The sequence below is a fragment of the Acanthopagrus latus genome, chromosome 19 (assembly GCF_904848185.1).
Source record: "Acanthopagrus latus isolate v.2019 chromosome 19, fAcaLat1.1, whole genome shotgun sequence".
Taxonomy (NCBI): domain Eukaryota; kingdom Metazoa; phylum Chordata; class Actinopteri; order Spariformes; family Sparidae; genus Acanthopagrus; species Acanthopagrus latus.
Genome location: NC_051057.1, coordinates 9,602,279 through 9,617,253, shown reverse-complemented (window position 1 = coordinate 9,617,253; position 14,975 = coordinate 9,602,279). Strand labels below are relative to the sequence as shown.

Sequence of the window (14,975 nt, the reverse complement as noted above, 5' to 3'; positions counted from 1 at the left end):
CCTGCTGGTGTGTGTGATGGCACGTATACTTGTTTGCCTTGTGTGTCCATGTGTAGCAGTGCAGGCAGTAAAGAGGCCTGCTATAGTGATCTGCGGTTAATGTCTGCTTTTGGGCAGCAGGTGTGCATGTGTGTGCGTGAGTGTGTATATGTGTGTGTCTGAGCTCGGCCGGTCTGGTCCCAGATTTAGAGGAGGAAGCCGGTGTCATGGCCAGGAGATGGATCTCTCCTGAGGGATCCGATAAATAAGGAAAAAATATCTTTGAAAAAGGGAAACGCAGCTGTTTCCAAAGGAGAAGTCAAAATATTGGTGGCTTCGCATTCCACAGCCACAAGGTAGAAGGCCGACTCACTCTGTGATGCTGTTTGGTACTCCATTTTCCCTCCTTCTCACCATCAGCACTTTCTCTCCCCCCCTTCTCTCTCTCTCCGTACATCTTTCCCTTCCTCCCCACCATTCTATCTTCTTATCCTCACCTCTCTGTCTGCGTGCCTTTCCCCTCCGCTTTTCTCTGTCATGAAGACAGTCGATCCTCGGTGCGATTCCCTTTGGAAAGTCCGTGGTGACCACAGCGCATTTCAGCGGCTTAGAGGCAGAGCATATGATCCACTGATAAATCAGTCTGGGCCAGCTTCAATCTCCCCCCTGGGCTGACTTACATGTAAGACCTCCTGCTTGTTTTACACACAGGCACAGCTCCAAAAACAGCGACGGTAACCAGATACCTGGATATTCAAAAAGCAGGTGGGCCTTGAGGAAAATCAGGAGAAAAATAATCAAAGTTTCTAATAATACTTCTGTCCACGATGTCAACACAATATTGGTGAGATGAAAGTGTAGAGCGCTTTGGCTTTCTTTGTGTTATTTGAGTTTTCGCTGAAAGCCAGAAATGCATATCAAAAACTGCCTTTCAGAGTGACTTGTTTTTTCAATATGGGGAGCCCCAGTGGGAACTGTTCCCTAAACACTTCCCTCTGCACTGCACTAAAGATGAAGTCAACCCAGCGTGTTTTTAAAACCTTCTGTGAACGATTATGGGAAAAATGGATGTGAAAAAAACACATTCATAAAAAGGGGGGAAATCATGTTTCAGTATCGTGGAAAAACATCACACACAAAACTACAGACATACGTAAGACCCTCCTTGTAATAAGTATACTGGCATTATCTCTTAATTTGATCCTTCTGACTAGCTGCAGTAAAATCCAAAACCACATGGACAACAATGACAAAAATAATCTAGACTTCATTCAAGACATCATGATTCACCAGAAAACACTCTTCATCATCACTCTTCTTCTTCATCAGTCAGGTTTGATTTCAAAGAGCAGTTTCACTTGGCCAATAGATATCCATCTGTCCAATACAAAAGCCTGAGACATTCTTGACCACTGTCTATAACAGTGAGAAGCTATTAGAAGGATAATTAAAACTGTCTTCCTCATTAGATGAATCTCAGAGTTACATTCTTATTAGCATCCACGCAGCACCAGCTGGGCTCTTAACAGCTGCTAATGTCAGACGGTATGTACAGCATGACAGTGTGTACCGAGGGAATATTTCTGAACATAAGGACCATATTGACCTCAATATTTTGAAAAATGTGAAACTTCCTCTTGGAGAAGGATTCATACTGGACTGGACCCTCAGTCAGATAAGGTATCCAGGAGACCGACTGCTCAGAGGTGTGGAAACTGTCCGTAGAGGAGGAAGGACTGGGCAGAGTTTCCCCTGCACATCCTTAGTGATAAGATCCTTTTATCCAGACAGCCTCTCGGCACTGGGAGTGGATAAATTATTTTTTTAAGAGTGGCCTCACTGGGAGTCAGACTCCTAAACTCTGGACAGTTCAGTGACTGAGATACAAATAGCACAAATTTTCTTCATCTTATTTCTTTTTTTTTTATTTCTTCATTTTCTCTGGTGGTGCTCGTGGTTAAAGGCATCAATCTCTGTTTTCCACCACTCACTACAAAAAATGATGTATTGAATTAGGAAAACAGAGTGCAAAATCAGACAGGTTTGTATGGAATTCCTTATAACCACATATTGTCCGCCTGCACTGAGTGTAAAAGTAAATCATATCAAAGATGTATTAAAGAGAATGAGACTTGCTTATTATCGGCTGATAAAAACACATCATATACATGTCTTGCTTCTTTTCCTCCTCCGTGCTCTTTTTCCTCATCTCTCTCTTCCTCCCTCCATCCCTCCCGTCTCCGACTGTTTTCCTGTCAGTATCGTGTTTGGAAAGTCAGCCCGCGGGTCAGCGTAGGGCTCGTAAATTTGTCAGCGGCAGCGCGGTTGAAAGGGAGGCTACTTGCTCGGGAGGGTCAGGAGCATCTGCGCTCACATGGGGCCTTTTTCTCACTGTGGACCCGCGGTTGTTGTTTCAGGCACGTCCTCTTTAGAGAGACGACCAGCCTGGGAACAAGCGAGGGGCCGAGGGGTGCTTTCTCCTCTCTTTCCACCAGTGTTTGATGAAGACTTCATGTGTAACGAGGTGGGAGTCCTTGTTGTCTAACAAGTATATTCAATATGCTCCAATTATCAGTGCAGACACAAACAAGCCAAGTCACATATGACCATGTTTGTGTAACTGTACAGACTTTGCACCAGTAAGTGACTACATTCATTCCCCAACCCCTGACCCTGACCTTTGTAGGAAAACACCACCCCAACACACTTATCACTGTCAAACAAACAACTTGTTGATTTACTTCCGGTTTCTTGGTCCTTTTTTCGTTTTAAAGCGGTGCGTTTTTCTAATTTATAAGGATAACTGGCCAAAAACTATTTAACAGGTGCAAAAGACTTTGATATTTGCCAATATTTCTTCTCTTCAACATCCAAAAATCTGCAGACAGCTTTACATCTGTGCAAGGCATTTTGGAAAATGGAAAATGTTATTTTATGCCTAACATTAACCTTAAACCCAAGTCCTGAGGCTAACAGCAAATGAACAAGATGCCATGCCATGGTAGCAACTATGTGAGACTGTAGGCCTAAATTAGGAACAGCAGTGCTTAGAGTCAGATGCTAATGACAGCAAGCGACACCTGCCTGAGGCGGCTGCCAGGCGAGAGAGCACTGTTCGAGGTCTCTCCAGCCGAAAACCAGGAATGTTTATTTTCCATGTTTGTAGCAACAAAAACTGAGTATTTTTTGAGGAGACGTTACAACAGTTTGCAGACGTGAGTGGCAAAAAATGCAAAATCGAAGACTGAAAGTTGTAATGTAAAGAAACAAGGAGGCCATTCACATATGGTATCAACATGCTCGTGATCAGATCTCACTTCCCTGCTCTATACTGTATGCAAATATACACCTATACCACTATACCACAAATTATACATATTTTTACACTGTAAAATAACATGTATAACATTTGCAGAAAATTTACAAGAGAGCAAACAGCTGCTCGATGGTACAAAGCAGTTCAGACATGAAAACAGTCTTTTCTTTTCACAATGCTGTAACAAACTGACACCTTTTACCGGGATAGAAACATGTTATGTATTCTAGTTAATGCTTATTTTACACGAGAGCACCAATGCTTTAGAATTTAGTGTAGCCACTTCACAGAGTTTGTCAAGTTTCCCCTCATGCAACAACAAACCCAGGTCTGAACTGCCTCAAAGTTTCAACATATCTGTGATTTGCAGAAACATACAATGCCAACATTCACTCTGAGGTTAAATGTTAAAATTTTATGCCGATCCACCAAATAGTTGTTGAGATTTTTCAGTCGGACCCAAAGCAGTGAACAAACTGACCGACACACTGCTAACATGGCTAAAAAAGGATTTCCATCATGTTTTTCCGACCATAAAATATCTTCAGGTTGCACTCATATAAACACAAAGACATTTGTGTACACATAAATGTGTATATGCAGCTCCCAGAACAAACACACACTCACACCCTCCTTCCTCTGCTCCTTCAAGGTCGCCAAAGGCTTTAAATCACCTTTCATCTGTCCCAGAGTTTCTCAGCCCTCAAGCATCCTCTGGGTGTGCCTTTTTCTTTCCTTTCTTCCCTCCTTTCTCTCTCGTCCTCCGCTTTTTTTTTTTTATTTACAAGAGATAAATCCCTGCAGGTTTCCTGGTGGCTTCACAGAAGAATGTGACAGGAATGTTTACCATGACATTTACGCCATTCCTGACGGCCGCAGTCGTGTCCATTACCAGAACGAGCCTCTCCGGCAGAGCAAACGAGAGGATCATTATGATAATGGATGGAGTTTACTGGGCATACAAGGACAGGCAGATGCGGAGTTCAGCAGTTCACAGGTTCACAACCTTTTCTAACACCGGGGTGGACCAGAAATTCCAAAGACATATCAACCAGTGTTTACTGAAGTCCTGAACATCAAATGTAACATTCAGGTTTTAAAAATGTCTTTTTTGCAAAAGCAAAATGTAACTAAGTTGACGTAATTAATTAAAGGTAATGCAAAATCACAGCAGAATATTCCTCCTGAGCTCTGTAAATAACGACATGGAGTCAGCAGTGAATGCCACAGAAACCACAGAGACAAGTGGTCTGAGACTTCAGGTGTTTCTGTTTAAGGGATTAACATTCAGTAAAGCTGCGGGTCCCAGTGGTTTACTTCTGCATTGTATTCTGCACTCAAGGGGTCTGTAGTATAAAATTGCTAATTATCATAAGCGTTCTTTTTTAGTTAAATTTCAATTTGTTCAAAATACACGATGTTACTCCGTATTTGTGGTAACTTACAGGCATAGTTTATAGTGACAAATACTTATATCGTTCACTCTACCAGCCTGTTGCATTACTGTGTAAGAAGACAGTGTGAACTATTATGTCACTCATGTAAATACTCAGCTTTGCTTCATTCATATTGTCTATGCAAACAGATGATGAAAGTCAAGTTCAAGCAGATGTGTCAGTCTTCATACTTTGTTTATATTTGGCAGACCGTGCCACTTTTGCAGCTTCAGTGAGGCTGTTCAACAGATCTTGGGGTTTTTTTGTGCTTATTCAGATACGGAAAAACTAAATTTTTGATTTTGTTTTATTACCATGTTTTAATGTCTTCTGCAAAATTACATAGTGCCCCTTTAAGTATGTTTATGTTTTTTCTTGTTTTTTTGTTTTTTTGCCAGGACCATCTTTCAAAGTTCCTGAATTTGTTTCGCCCCATGTCTGCCCGCCAGGCTTAGGTTATGAAAAAAATGCATACATTGCGATCCTACATGTTTCCAGTGCATTTCCACCCCACAAAAAATTGGAACCGCAACAATTCCTATTTTAATGTTTTTTTTTTTCTTTTTTGTCACCAGAATCTGAACAGAAGAAATCTGAAAGGCCAAATCAATCAAAACTTATAAAGGCCCGCAGGCCACATTTTGGCCAGCCCTGACCTAAACTCAAACTCAAGCAGCAGGTGTTTTCAACTTGCACCAGAATGGATTCTGTGGCTTTGGATTTATTTGTATGCAGAAACACAGAAAATGCATGAATCAAAACAAAGACACATTTGTTTGCATCTTTGCCTCTCTCTTTCACATATACAAACGTCGTATATACAAACACAGACTCACACAAGTGCACACACACTAATTCCAGGTTAATGATCTCCTCTGCCTGACCTCCTCATAGAGAGTTAAACACAAGACAAAGGCTGACAGCTTTACAGCGCTTTTAGCAGGAAAGAGCCATGCAGGAGTAAAACACACACACACACACACTCACTCATTCACTCTTTGTCTCATCATTTTAAGCACATACCCACAGACTCAGAGTTATACAAAAGGTTACAATGATCACTAGCAAGACTACAACTGCAGTCAAAAGTGCACATTTTCACATTTTGTACCAGCCTTCAGCATCTTTCAATGGTGCCTTTTCATGGCAGAATAGTTTTCTTTTGGGTTTGGAAAAGCCTTTAAACCTGGATTTGGACCACCAGACTCTCTGATGAGACCTATACTGTAATCAATATGCCAGGGCAATAGCCTGATAAATCATGTGCTGTCTGTTTATGAGTTCCCAAAGGATGTCATCATATCAGCCTGTTTCTGATTAGCTGCTGCTTTTTGCACAGTATGTGGTCAAGGCTCCTTCCTGAGGTTTTTCCAGGCTGATTTGGTAAATGCAGCAGATGAAATACAGCCATCGTTTGACGCAGGGCAAAGACAGAATGAAAAAGAGACATGTGAAGACAGACAGCTATGAAGAAAACAACAGACGTGCGAGAGGACAGAGAAGCACGGCAGAACAAACAGTGCAAATTCCTCCATCCCTGCACGCAGAGGTGATAAATGAGCCGCGGGCCCTAATCAGATGTTCCGCCAGGGTTATCTGCTCCGTTCGATAGATCGTTACCAGCCGCGAGTGCGTCTCACTTCGCCTCCTTATCTCGTCACACTCCGCCATCCCACGCCACTATCACTCCGAACTGGAATGTCCAATGAAGACACGAGACTGGACGGGAGGCGAAATGAAGACAGAGAGAAAACACGGCAAGGAGAGGTATAATCTTTGTACTTAGCCCCAATCTCTGCTGCCATCTCGTCAGGTCGGAGAGTTATGGCGTGAGAGGGAGAGATATCATCAGGGTGGGTGGGCTTGGAGGGAGTGGGGTGTTAAGAGCAGGGGGCGTGGAAGAGGTGACTTCAAGTGTAAATGGAATGCTCTCTTATAAACGGTTATCTGCTGACCTAGGGGTCGACCAACTGTGTGTTTCTGTGTATACCCCTCCATCTATGTATCCACCAACAGCAAGAGGCTATTCCATTCCTCCACCTACTGGGGATAATACTGTCAGGAGACATGCACACACTCATGCACTTTAAAGTCTTCCACAGAAAGTCAAATGGACAATAGAGCTGTCCTGTAACACCTCGTCTTTTATGACAGACAAGACGTTGGACTGGAAAAGACATAATACGGTAAACCGGAGATGTTTCCTCCATCAATCCTGTTTGTTTCTTGAGGCAGCTGTGTGTTTTGCCAAAGAGCTTGACAACCAATACAATCCAAACACAAGAAAAAGGAAGCACTTTAAAACACTGTAACTCAATAAGCAGCATTATTTGTATATCTTGGGCCGTTCTCGAACATCACTGCAAGTTCAAGTGAACTTGTAGCGGCAGTGAAATATCTGATATTGTAAACAGATGAAAACAAACACAGGAGTTTGTAGTTTGTTAATGTAATTTTTCTCACCATTGCAGGAAGGTTTCGGCTGCCAAGTTTATGTCTCAGAAAATATCCTTTATTCCACAGCAGCATATCTTGAATTCCTTGCCCAACTTCTGGCTAATACTGTTTACGGTGTGTTGAAGTTGAGGTGAAGTGACGGGTGGTCTTGTGTTCTGTTCTGGTCTCTGAGGCTTTGCAGGAAGTGTTTCAAGACGGTTTAGTGAAAATTTTCCAAAGCTCCTTTCTGCATCAAACAACTGACTCTTTGATCGAAGCCAACTAATTATTTGATCATGCTGGGGCTTTGGGACACGTTTCGCTGCAAAGGAAGTGGCTTACCTGGGTTTAGGCATTGAGAAATGCAGCCAGGCATCATAAGACAAGGAAAACAGCCGTTTAATAAGGGCACTTCATTTCAGAATAAGCCCAGGGCTGTCTGGACCCGGCTAATCTCCTGAAACCCACTTCTTAAAGCTTCTGGCTTGTTTGCCTTTAAAGTGTGGGAGGTAGGCTAGTAGAAAGCTTGGCTGTTGATTTAGGTAAGAGGTCTAGTGACAGCTCAGCTATAGCCATGCAACGAGGTGTGCAGAGGCAGAAAGGAGAGGGAAAAGAAGAAGAAGAAAAGGAGGGTAGTCACGATGACAAGACAAGTGCACGAAAGCTTAAAACAATTTTGTAATATTTAACACGCAGGAGGCACCTGTGATTCAACATGACATACACTGGAACGCCCAGACGCTCAGACTGGCAGCAATAACTTGGACTGCATTTATATGTAGCCAGTTACCATAAGAGTCAGCTGGGTATGCAACCAAGAAGCATTTCAGAAATTCTGACGGTCAGCCTGTCAGCATTTGTCGCCTGTGTTGAAGTGATCCTGAAAAAGATCCACCATTCTCCCTGTCACATGTATTTTTGATCTCTGATCAGTCCAACCACTGAATGATCAGCATGGTTGAGTCCAGCTCAAAGCCAGTGCAGCCAAGTTATAGCCCTAGCTGTATAGACACTGCAAAAATGCATCACTTGAAATCCAGAGATTTTTTTTTGTGATCACTTTGGTCATAACAAAAGTGAGAGTTGACCATGTTAAAGTTGAGTAAGATCTATTCATCACACATGCTTTATTGAGAGAAAAGTTATTAAGCATCTTTAGACTATTTCAACTAAAGGTATACTTTTCCTTAATATTTTCTGGCAGACAATTTCTCATATAACCACTCAAACTTGTTTTACAAGAAATAATCACTTCTTTTCATGTAAATGTGAGATCAAATACACAAACGAAAGAAAAACTACATGTAGTAAGGGCATGGGCTAAGACTGTCAGTGAGCTCACTGAAAACGGGCACTGCCCCGACCATCAAAACCACACCCATCTCGCTGACATACCAAGTGTTTAGTGAGACACAGCATTGATTTTAGCATGTAACCAGGGAAAAACAACAACCCAACCAAACACTGTTGCAGACCAACTACAGGCAACCTTTATCCCCAATGTAAGTGGTCCCCCGGAAGCAGAATTTGCACTGACACACCACAAAAAACTGCTCAGGAATAGCCGGAGGAATGTGACAAAGGGCTCAGGGTGTCGACCTGGCCTACAATTTCCTCAAGTCCCAATTCAATCAAGCATCTTTGGGACCTTTGAGACACAATAGGACAACTTGGGAGGTCCAGTGTCCATGCCTTAATGGGTCAGAGTCAAGTCCAATCAACTGTTGTCCACAGTGGACCAGACATTATCCGGCATGTCCCAAGGATGAATGATAGGAATATGCATCTGGAGAATGTGGCATTGGGTTAACGTCCTCCTTCTTCACATTGTTTGGACCATTACAGAGCAGTTTTTGTTGTGTGGCAGGATGCTTTGTCCTGCTGGGAATACCGCTGCAGTTTGGGAATGGTGTTCGAATGGGTGGTTTGTGTAAAGTAGCATCCTTAAAAATGCAATGGTAACAAGATTATTAAATTTATTCACTTCACCTGTCAGTGGTTTTAATGTTGTGGTTGATTGATGCACACAGCTCAGTGTAAACAGAACTTTCTAAAAACACAGTTGGATTTTGAGCCAATAATGACACATTTAAATGGGGCCTTAGAACAGAAACAGTCTGCCGATTAAAGAAGGGCAGAGTCAAGCTCACCTGTTAATCATTGTATATAAAACTGCAGGAAAAGTACAACAAGATTGACTCTTAAACCACAGATGGATTTTCCCGGATTATTATGGGACCTTCCCTCTGGTAAAACCCAGCATGCAAACAGCAAAGGATGGGAGAGCAAACAAGCAACGGGAGCTTCGGGCTGCGCTCTGAGCCAAGCCAAGCTCAGAGAGGCCTCCACACCTGTCTGCCTGGCTGGCACAGGAGGGCAACGCCGGAGCAAACTCATCACGGTTAAATGCAGATGACACAGGAACAACATTTGGAGTTCCTGTTCTGTGACCCGTGAAACCAAAGCCATTTTTGTGCATCCTTGACTCACCATAACCACGAGCTTACAGCTCAGCCACAAAAACCAAACCTGATAGGAATAGCAAATTTCCCCCTGCTGGCTATTATAGCCCTCAAGGTGTCTGCGGATATTTGTTCAGCAATGTGTCACCCCTCATTAATTGAGTGAGCATTGAACTCTTCTGTTTGCTTTTTTTCACTGGGATGCACCTTACCAATAATGGTCAGTGTCCCCCCACTCACTCTACAAACACTGAGAGGAATTTATAGAAGTTCTGTGACCAACATCTGAAAAGGTCTTCCTTTTTCCCCTAAATGTGTCACAACTGGAGTTCTCCTAAAATATAAATAAGGAAAAAGATGCTATCACACATAAAACCAGAGGGAATTTTCTGCACATATGCTTCACATAAGCACATTTATGTGTCTGTTTAATGTAAGATCATCGATTTCCTTTTCTAAATAAAATCGGTAGAAATGTTCATGTTCAAAGTCAACGTGTCTGCATGTTTGAGTAACAACAACAAAAAAACTGTTATCTGCATGTGTTTGTGAGACAAAACAAATGGTGTCCCACTCATAAAACACTGCATATTTCTACTACAGGTCTAGAACTCCACAGGGCAGCTTTAACAGTGACTGCTACCATTACCCGAGGACCCTGCTGGGCAGTAGGACATGTTCGGAGCTGCAGCGTGTCACACAGAATGAGTCATTCAGCACAGAGTGTCACTTCACTAGACCTCAGTGGAAAGCAGGACGTCCGCAAGGCAAACAGTGATGAACGTGCTATTCTAGGAATGAAGATGAAAAAGGAGCTGGAAAATATGCTTCTGTTCCCCCCCAATTTAAAGTTTTCCACCACTTGCTTGGCTTTTTTTTTTTGCTTTTCAATGGGTCATTCTGAATGAGTGATGAAAGCTAAAGAGAATGGATGAGTGAACAAGAGGTCCATATGAATCATGCAGGGGGAGGCATATGGTTCGCAAAGCGCACTTGAGACTGGATGTAACGCAGGGGCTCTTAAATCTACCTGAGTCCCGAGAGAGTACCCTCAGAAAATGAGCTCTCTATCTGTCCTACTGCCGCAGCTGGCTGTGAAAGACATCAGTTTGGCCTGAAGCTTAAATCACTGTCAGCCTTTTATTTGCTGTGGGTCACTTTAAAGTTTGATATTCTTACATTTACACACAGGGAGGATTTGCCTATAAAAAAAGGTGTTTGTAGATCAGATCATCAGCGTAAACAGAGCCGCCGCCTTCTGCTTTGCTTTGACTTTACAAACAGAGATTATCCAGAGAAGGTGCCTTTCAGTGACTAAGTCCACTTCAGGCCCGGTCTCTTAATCCTGCTCCATATTTTTCAAATCGTCTCAGACAGATTGTTTGGCTTCTTCCCTTTTCTTCCTCTCATTTATCTTGATTCTAATTTGTAGTTTGGCCACACATGATACCCAGATTTTTCGGCCAGTTTTGCAACAAGGAGGACCACCCAGAAGAGTTTCAGGCCTCTTTCTACTATAGCTCTAAAACCACTCCAATCGAGCGAGAGACACATTAAAAACCAATCGGACGGCGATGACACACGGTAGTCGTGCAAGGCCTTATTTGCAAAGCAGATGGAAAGCCTTGGCCTGTCCAACATTAATTACAATCACATTCAGGGAGGAAGCCGTCCCTCCTCCAGGGCGGTTAGGACTCTGTGTACGGCTGGAGGAGATGGCAACCTAATCCCCCGGTCACCGCAGAAATCTGAGGGAATCGTCAAAAGATGCACAGGACGCGATTAATCAAAGTGGAGAGCCAGATGTGCAACAACACAGGACTATAAACCCAAAGTTACACAGCACAGGAATACCGAAACCACAGACACACAAACACCGCGCCGCCACCATCACACCCCCACACAGAAGCCAACGGAGGGGCTTCGATATTTGATACCAGTACGACGGCCTCCTTCTGTCTGAATATCTGGTTTTCATCACTGCATGTTGCAACACCAATACTCACTGGACCAATAAGTAGAGAAACATTTGCCTTTTCAAACTTCAACCCTAATTCTCTTCTTCATGTGTGGCACTAGGTTACTATTAAACAGTTGATAAAGGTGAGGGATTAAATATTTGCTGGACTTCCTGTTTCAAGAGGGGGGAAAAAAAGAGAGAGCACATTCTTCAGCAGTGATACATTCCCACTGTTCTCATGGCCGGATCATGACAATGCCCGGAGTTCCCAAGGAGAATGACAATCAATCTGGATTTAAGCCTCCTTGTCCACCAGCGTCTGACTCTGTTTATCTTCAGGCGCTCTGTTTACAGTCTCCCAGTAAACACTGGAGCTGCTAATGGAAGGAAGGCCCTTTGGCTTTATGTTCCAAACTCGTTATGATTAAAGTGTCCCTCTTTATCGTCACTGGGGCTAATTAAAGACAAATCTGCGGGGTAACACAAACAATGCGACGCAGTTTACGCACGGAGACCGCAACTGCCCCGCTGGAGGTCAACGGCAGGAATAGCCCTTTACATCCAAATACCAGCGGTGGTGGTTGATGGTTTGCTGAGGAAACAAGGTCAATTTTTCCCCGCGGGGACATAAATCATGCAGTAGATTGCACGGCAAGACTGGCCACAGAATTTCGGTCCTATAAATGAGCGGAGGGCCGATCTATCCTGAGAGAGGACGTGTAACAATAAATTACTCGGAAACAATACATACCTCAACAGTTTGTAACCCGCAGAGGACATGAGGGAGTCACAGGCCTCTGTGTGGCTCCCACAGTGTGGTGGTTCACGCTCCATTACTAAATGCGCGTCTGGTGTCCTGTGTTCACTGATGTTGAATTGAAATGTGGGTAAACTTTGAGCTCCAGGTCCAACTTGGAAAACTACAAACGATGTATTTCAAGATGCTTGATTTAAAAAAAATAAGAAAGAAAGAAAGAAAGAAAAAATCCCTTCCTCTTCAAAATAAACTGACATAAATCTGCTGTGTAAGATTCCTCTGAGCGATCCTTTACTTAGGTCTTGCTTGTGCCAAACACCTGTTCACCCTTAATTCAATCTCGCACAGTGAGATTTCCTGTGATTCATCGATCCAACAAAAACATCTCGCAGTTACGCACAAAAAAACATCCATAGAGTAAAATAATTTCAAGGAACTTACCTAAATTAACGAAGCTCATCACCATGTCTGCGTCATTTAGAAAGGCAGTTTCTTGATATGTGGCCAGAGGTGGACTCTGGGTCGTACGCATGCTCTGATAGCGGTCCAGCACGCCTTCCACCGGGCTTTTCTCCTCGCTAGATATCGTGTTGTATAAGTCCAACATGAAAAGTGGAGCGGAGTTGTACTTTCCGTGCGACAGATGCGGTCTCGGTCTGTGCGGCAGCCCGAGGATGGACAGGATCTCCTTCTGCATCTCCCTCTTCTCGTGCGTCCGCAGCCGCCGGTGGATGAAACCCGGGTGCACTTCGTTGTTTCCATCCAGTGAATAATTACTCCCCGCGACCAGGAACATGCAGTAACAAGCGCTCCACCACAATCCGACCAAGGCAAGCCAGCAGCTGGTCATGGTGTTGTCCCGCTGTGCTCTCCGGAGTCCCAAGTGTGTCTGGCTTGGAGCTTCAGTCGCCTATCCAAACGTAAAGGGAAAAAAAAGAAAAAAAAGATGTGCGCAATGGTAACCAAAGTCCGTCCGAGAGCGCGCTGTTATCTGTCGCAGCCGCAGATCAAAAAGCAGAGACGACTCGTGTATCAAGCCATTTGAAATACTTTCTAAAGAGAAATGCGCAGAAAAGCGTCGGACCTGCTCTCATTTCTGATTCCCGTGGCGCGCTGTGCTGCTTCAGGATAAAGTGCACCATGTGAAACTTTATTCTGAGCGCTCCGGTAAGTCGGTCAAAAGACACCGTTTGACACGAAGTTCTTCAATAAAAGACTCACAAGTCCTCTGAAAGAAGCCATTTTACTGTTTGCGCTCCAAAATATAGGATTCTCCAACGTTGCGCACTGACAAAAGCCGCCCTTTAACAGTGGAACGCGGTCCCAGTGACGGTCACCTACTCCTACAGGCTGTGTGTGCGAGAGTAACAGGAATCCGCAGGTTGCAGTCCATAATATGCGTGCGCGCGCGTGTACGTGCGTCTCTGTGTGTATGCGTGTTGAGAAACCGCCCACTCCGTGCGCACTGAGCCAGAGGTGGAGCTCTTCAGGCTACAAGGACAACTCCAACATCATATTTCCATATTCTGTCCGCTGCAGAATAACTGCTGTCGTTAGAGCGCAGAGTCACTCCACATCTATCATTCACACTGCTGAGGAAGTTTCTGTTGAACTTCTTTACAGTCTCTGTGACAGGACTTCATCCGAGAGTCCAGCTTGAATGACAGTGATCTGATAGGGGTAAAACCTCAGAATGGCAAGATGTGTTTAGTCTTCTGTAGAAGAATATGCGCACAGTTGTTTCTTTAGGCTCAACTTCTCTTTCATAAGGTCTGGATGGCTGCATTTATTGCTCCGATCTTAAAAAAACTACGCACTGCAGTTTAAATTGTCAGATGTGCCGTAATCAAGCACGGGCTGCATCTCTACACATCCAGAACCAAAGTGTGCGTCCTCTCCAACCAGGCGGAATAAATGTTGCCCAGTTGAGGCACGACCCCTGACGATGGAGTGGGAAACAGCAGGCAATGACGCGCAGCACCAAGTGACAGAGGACAAGCGATCTGATCTCCAGATCACCAGCGACATGATGGGTCTGCACATTCTAAATACCTGTCTTTGTTACTGGTGCACTATGTAGTTTGGGGGAAGACATTTTAATCAAAGGAGAAACGTCTCCATTGACTGATTTTTACCAAACCTTAAAGGAAAAAACAACTGCATACCGTTTTACTTTATGTTTGGCGGACCCTGCCACCTTTGAAGCTTGCGTTCTGGGAACATTATTTTCCACTGAGATTTGCTTGTTCATTCTGAGTTTGTATCATTACCTCATTAGGAAACATTAATATTCTAAGTTTGAATTTCTTCTCCAAAACTACATAGTGCCCCTTTAAAAGCAAACAAATCGCACCAACTAGTAAAATGCCTGCTTCAAAATGTCATGCTATAGTGCCTCATGTTTATTCTATATACTAGGATATGACAACTGAACATGTCCCAGAAACCTCAAGGAATTCTTTAAACTCCTCATTTCCCCCTCTCCCTCCTCTTCCTCCCATCCTAACCTGTGTTATGTCTTCGCGGTCCCTTCAGTGTGTGATGGTCCTGGTGATAAGGCCCAAAGGTGTCCATATCTCTGTGTGTCTGCTACTGCTGCTGCTGCTGCTGCCAGAGCCTATCTTATCTG

At 43.7% G+C, this 14,975-nt stretch overlaps 1 protein-coding gene across 2 annotated transcripts in view; it reads right to left on the bottom strand.

Moving 5' to 3' along the window:
* bmp6 (bone morphogenetic protein 6) overlaps window positions 1–14,975 on the bottom strand; it is a 50,513-nt gene extending 35,538 nt beyond the window's left edge. Inside the window, exons 1-2 of one of the 2 annotated variants that reach the window (XM_037078828.1) lie at window positions 14,854–14,975; window positions 12,788–13,256 (exon numbers count right to left, since the gene is read on the bottom strand). In XM_037078828.1, the coding sequence (XP_036934723.1) occupies window positions 12,788–13,196 (409 nt within the window). In that variant the 5' untranslated portion in view covers window positions 13,197–13,256; window positions 14,854–14,975. Of the gene's footprint in view, window positions 1–12,787; window positions 13,832–14,853 lie in introns of those variants that run through there. The other variant, XM_037078827.1, reaches the window with a different exon arrangement.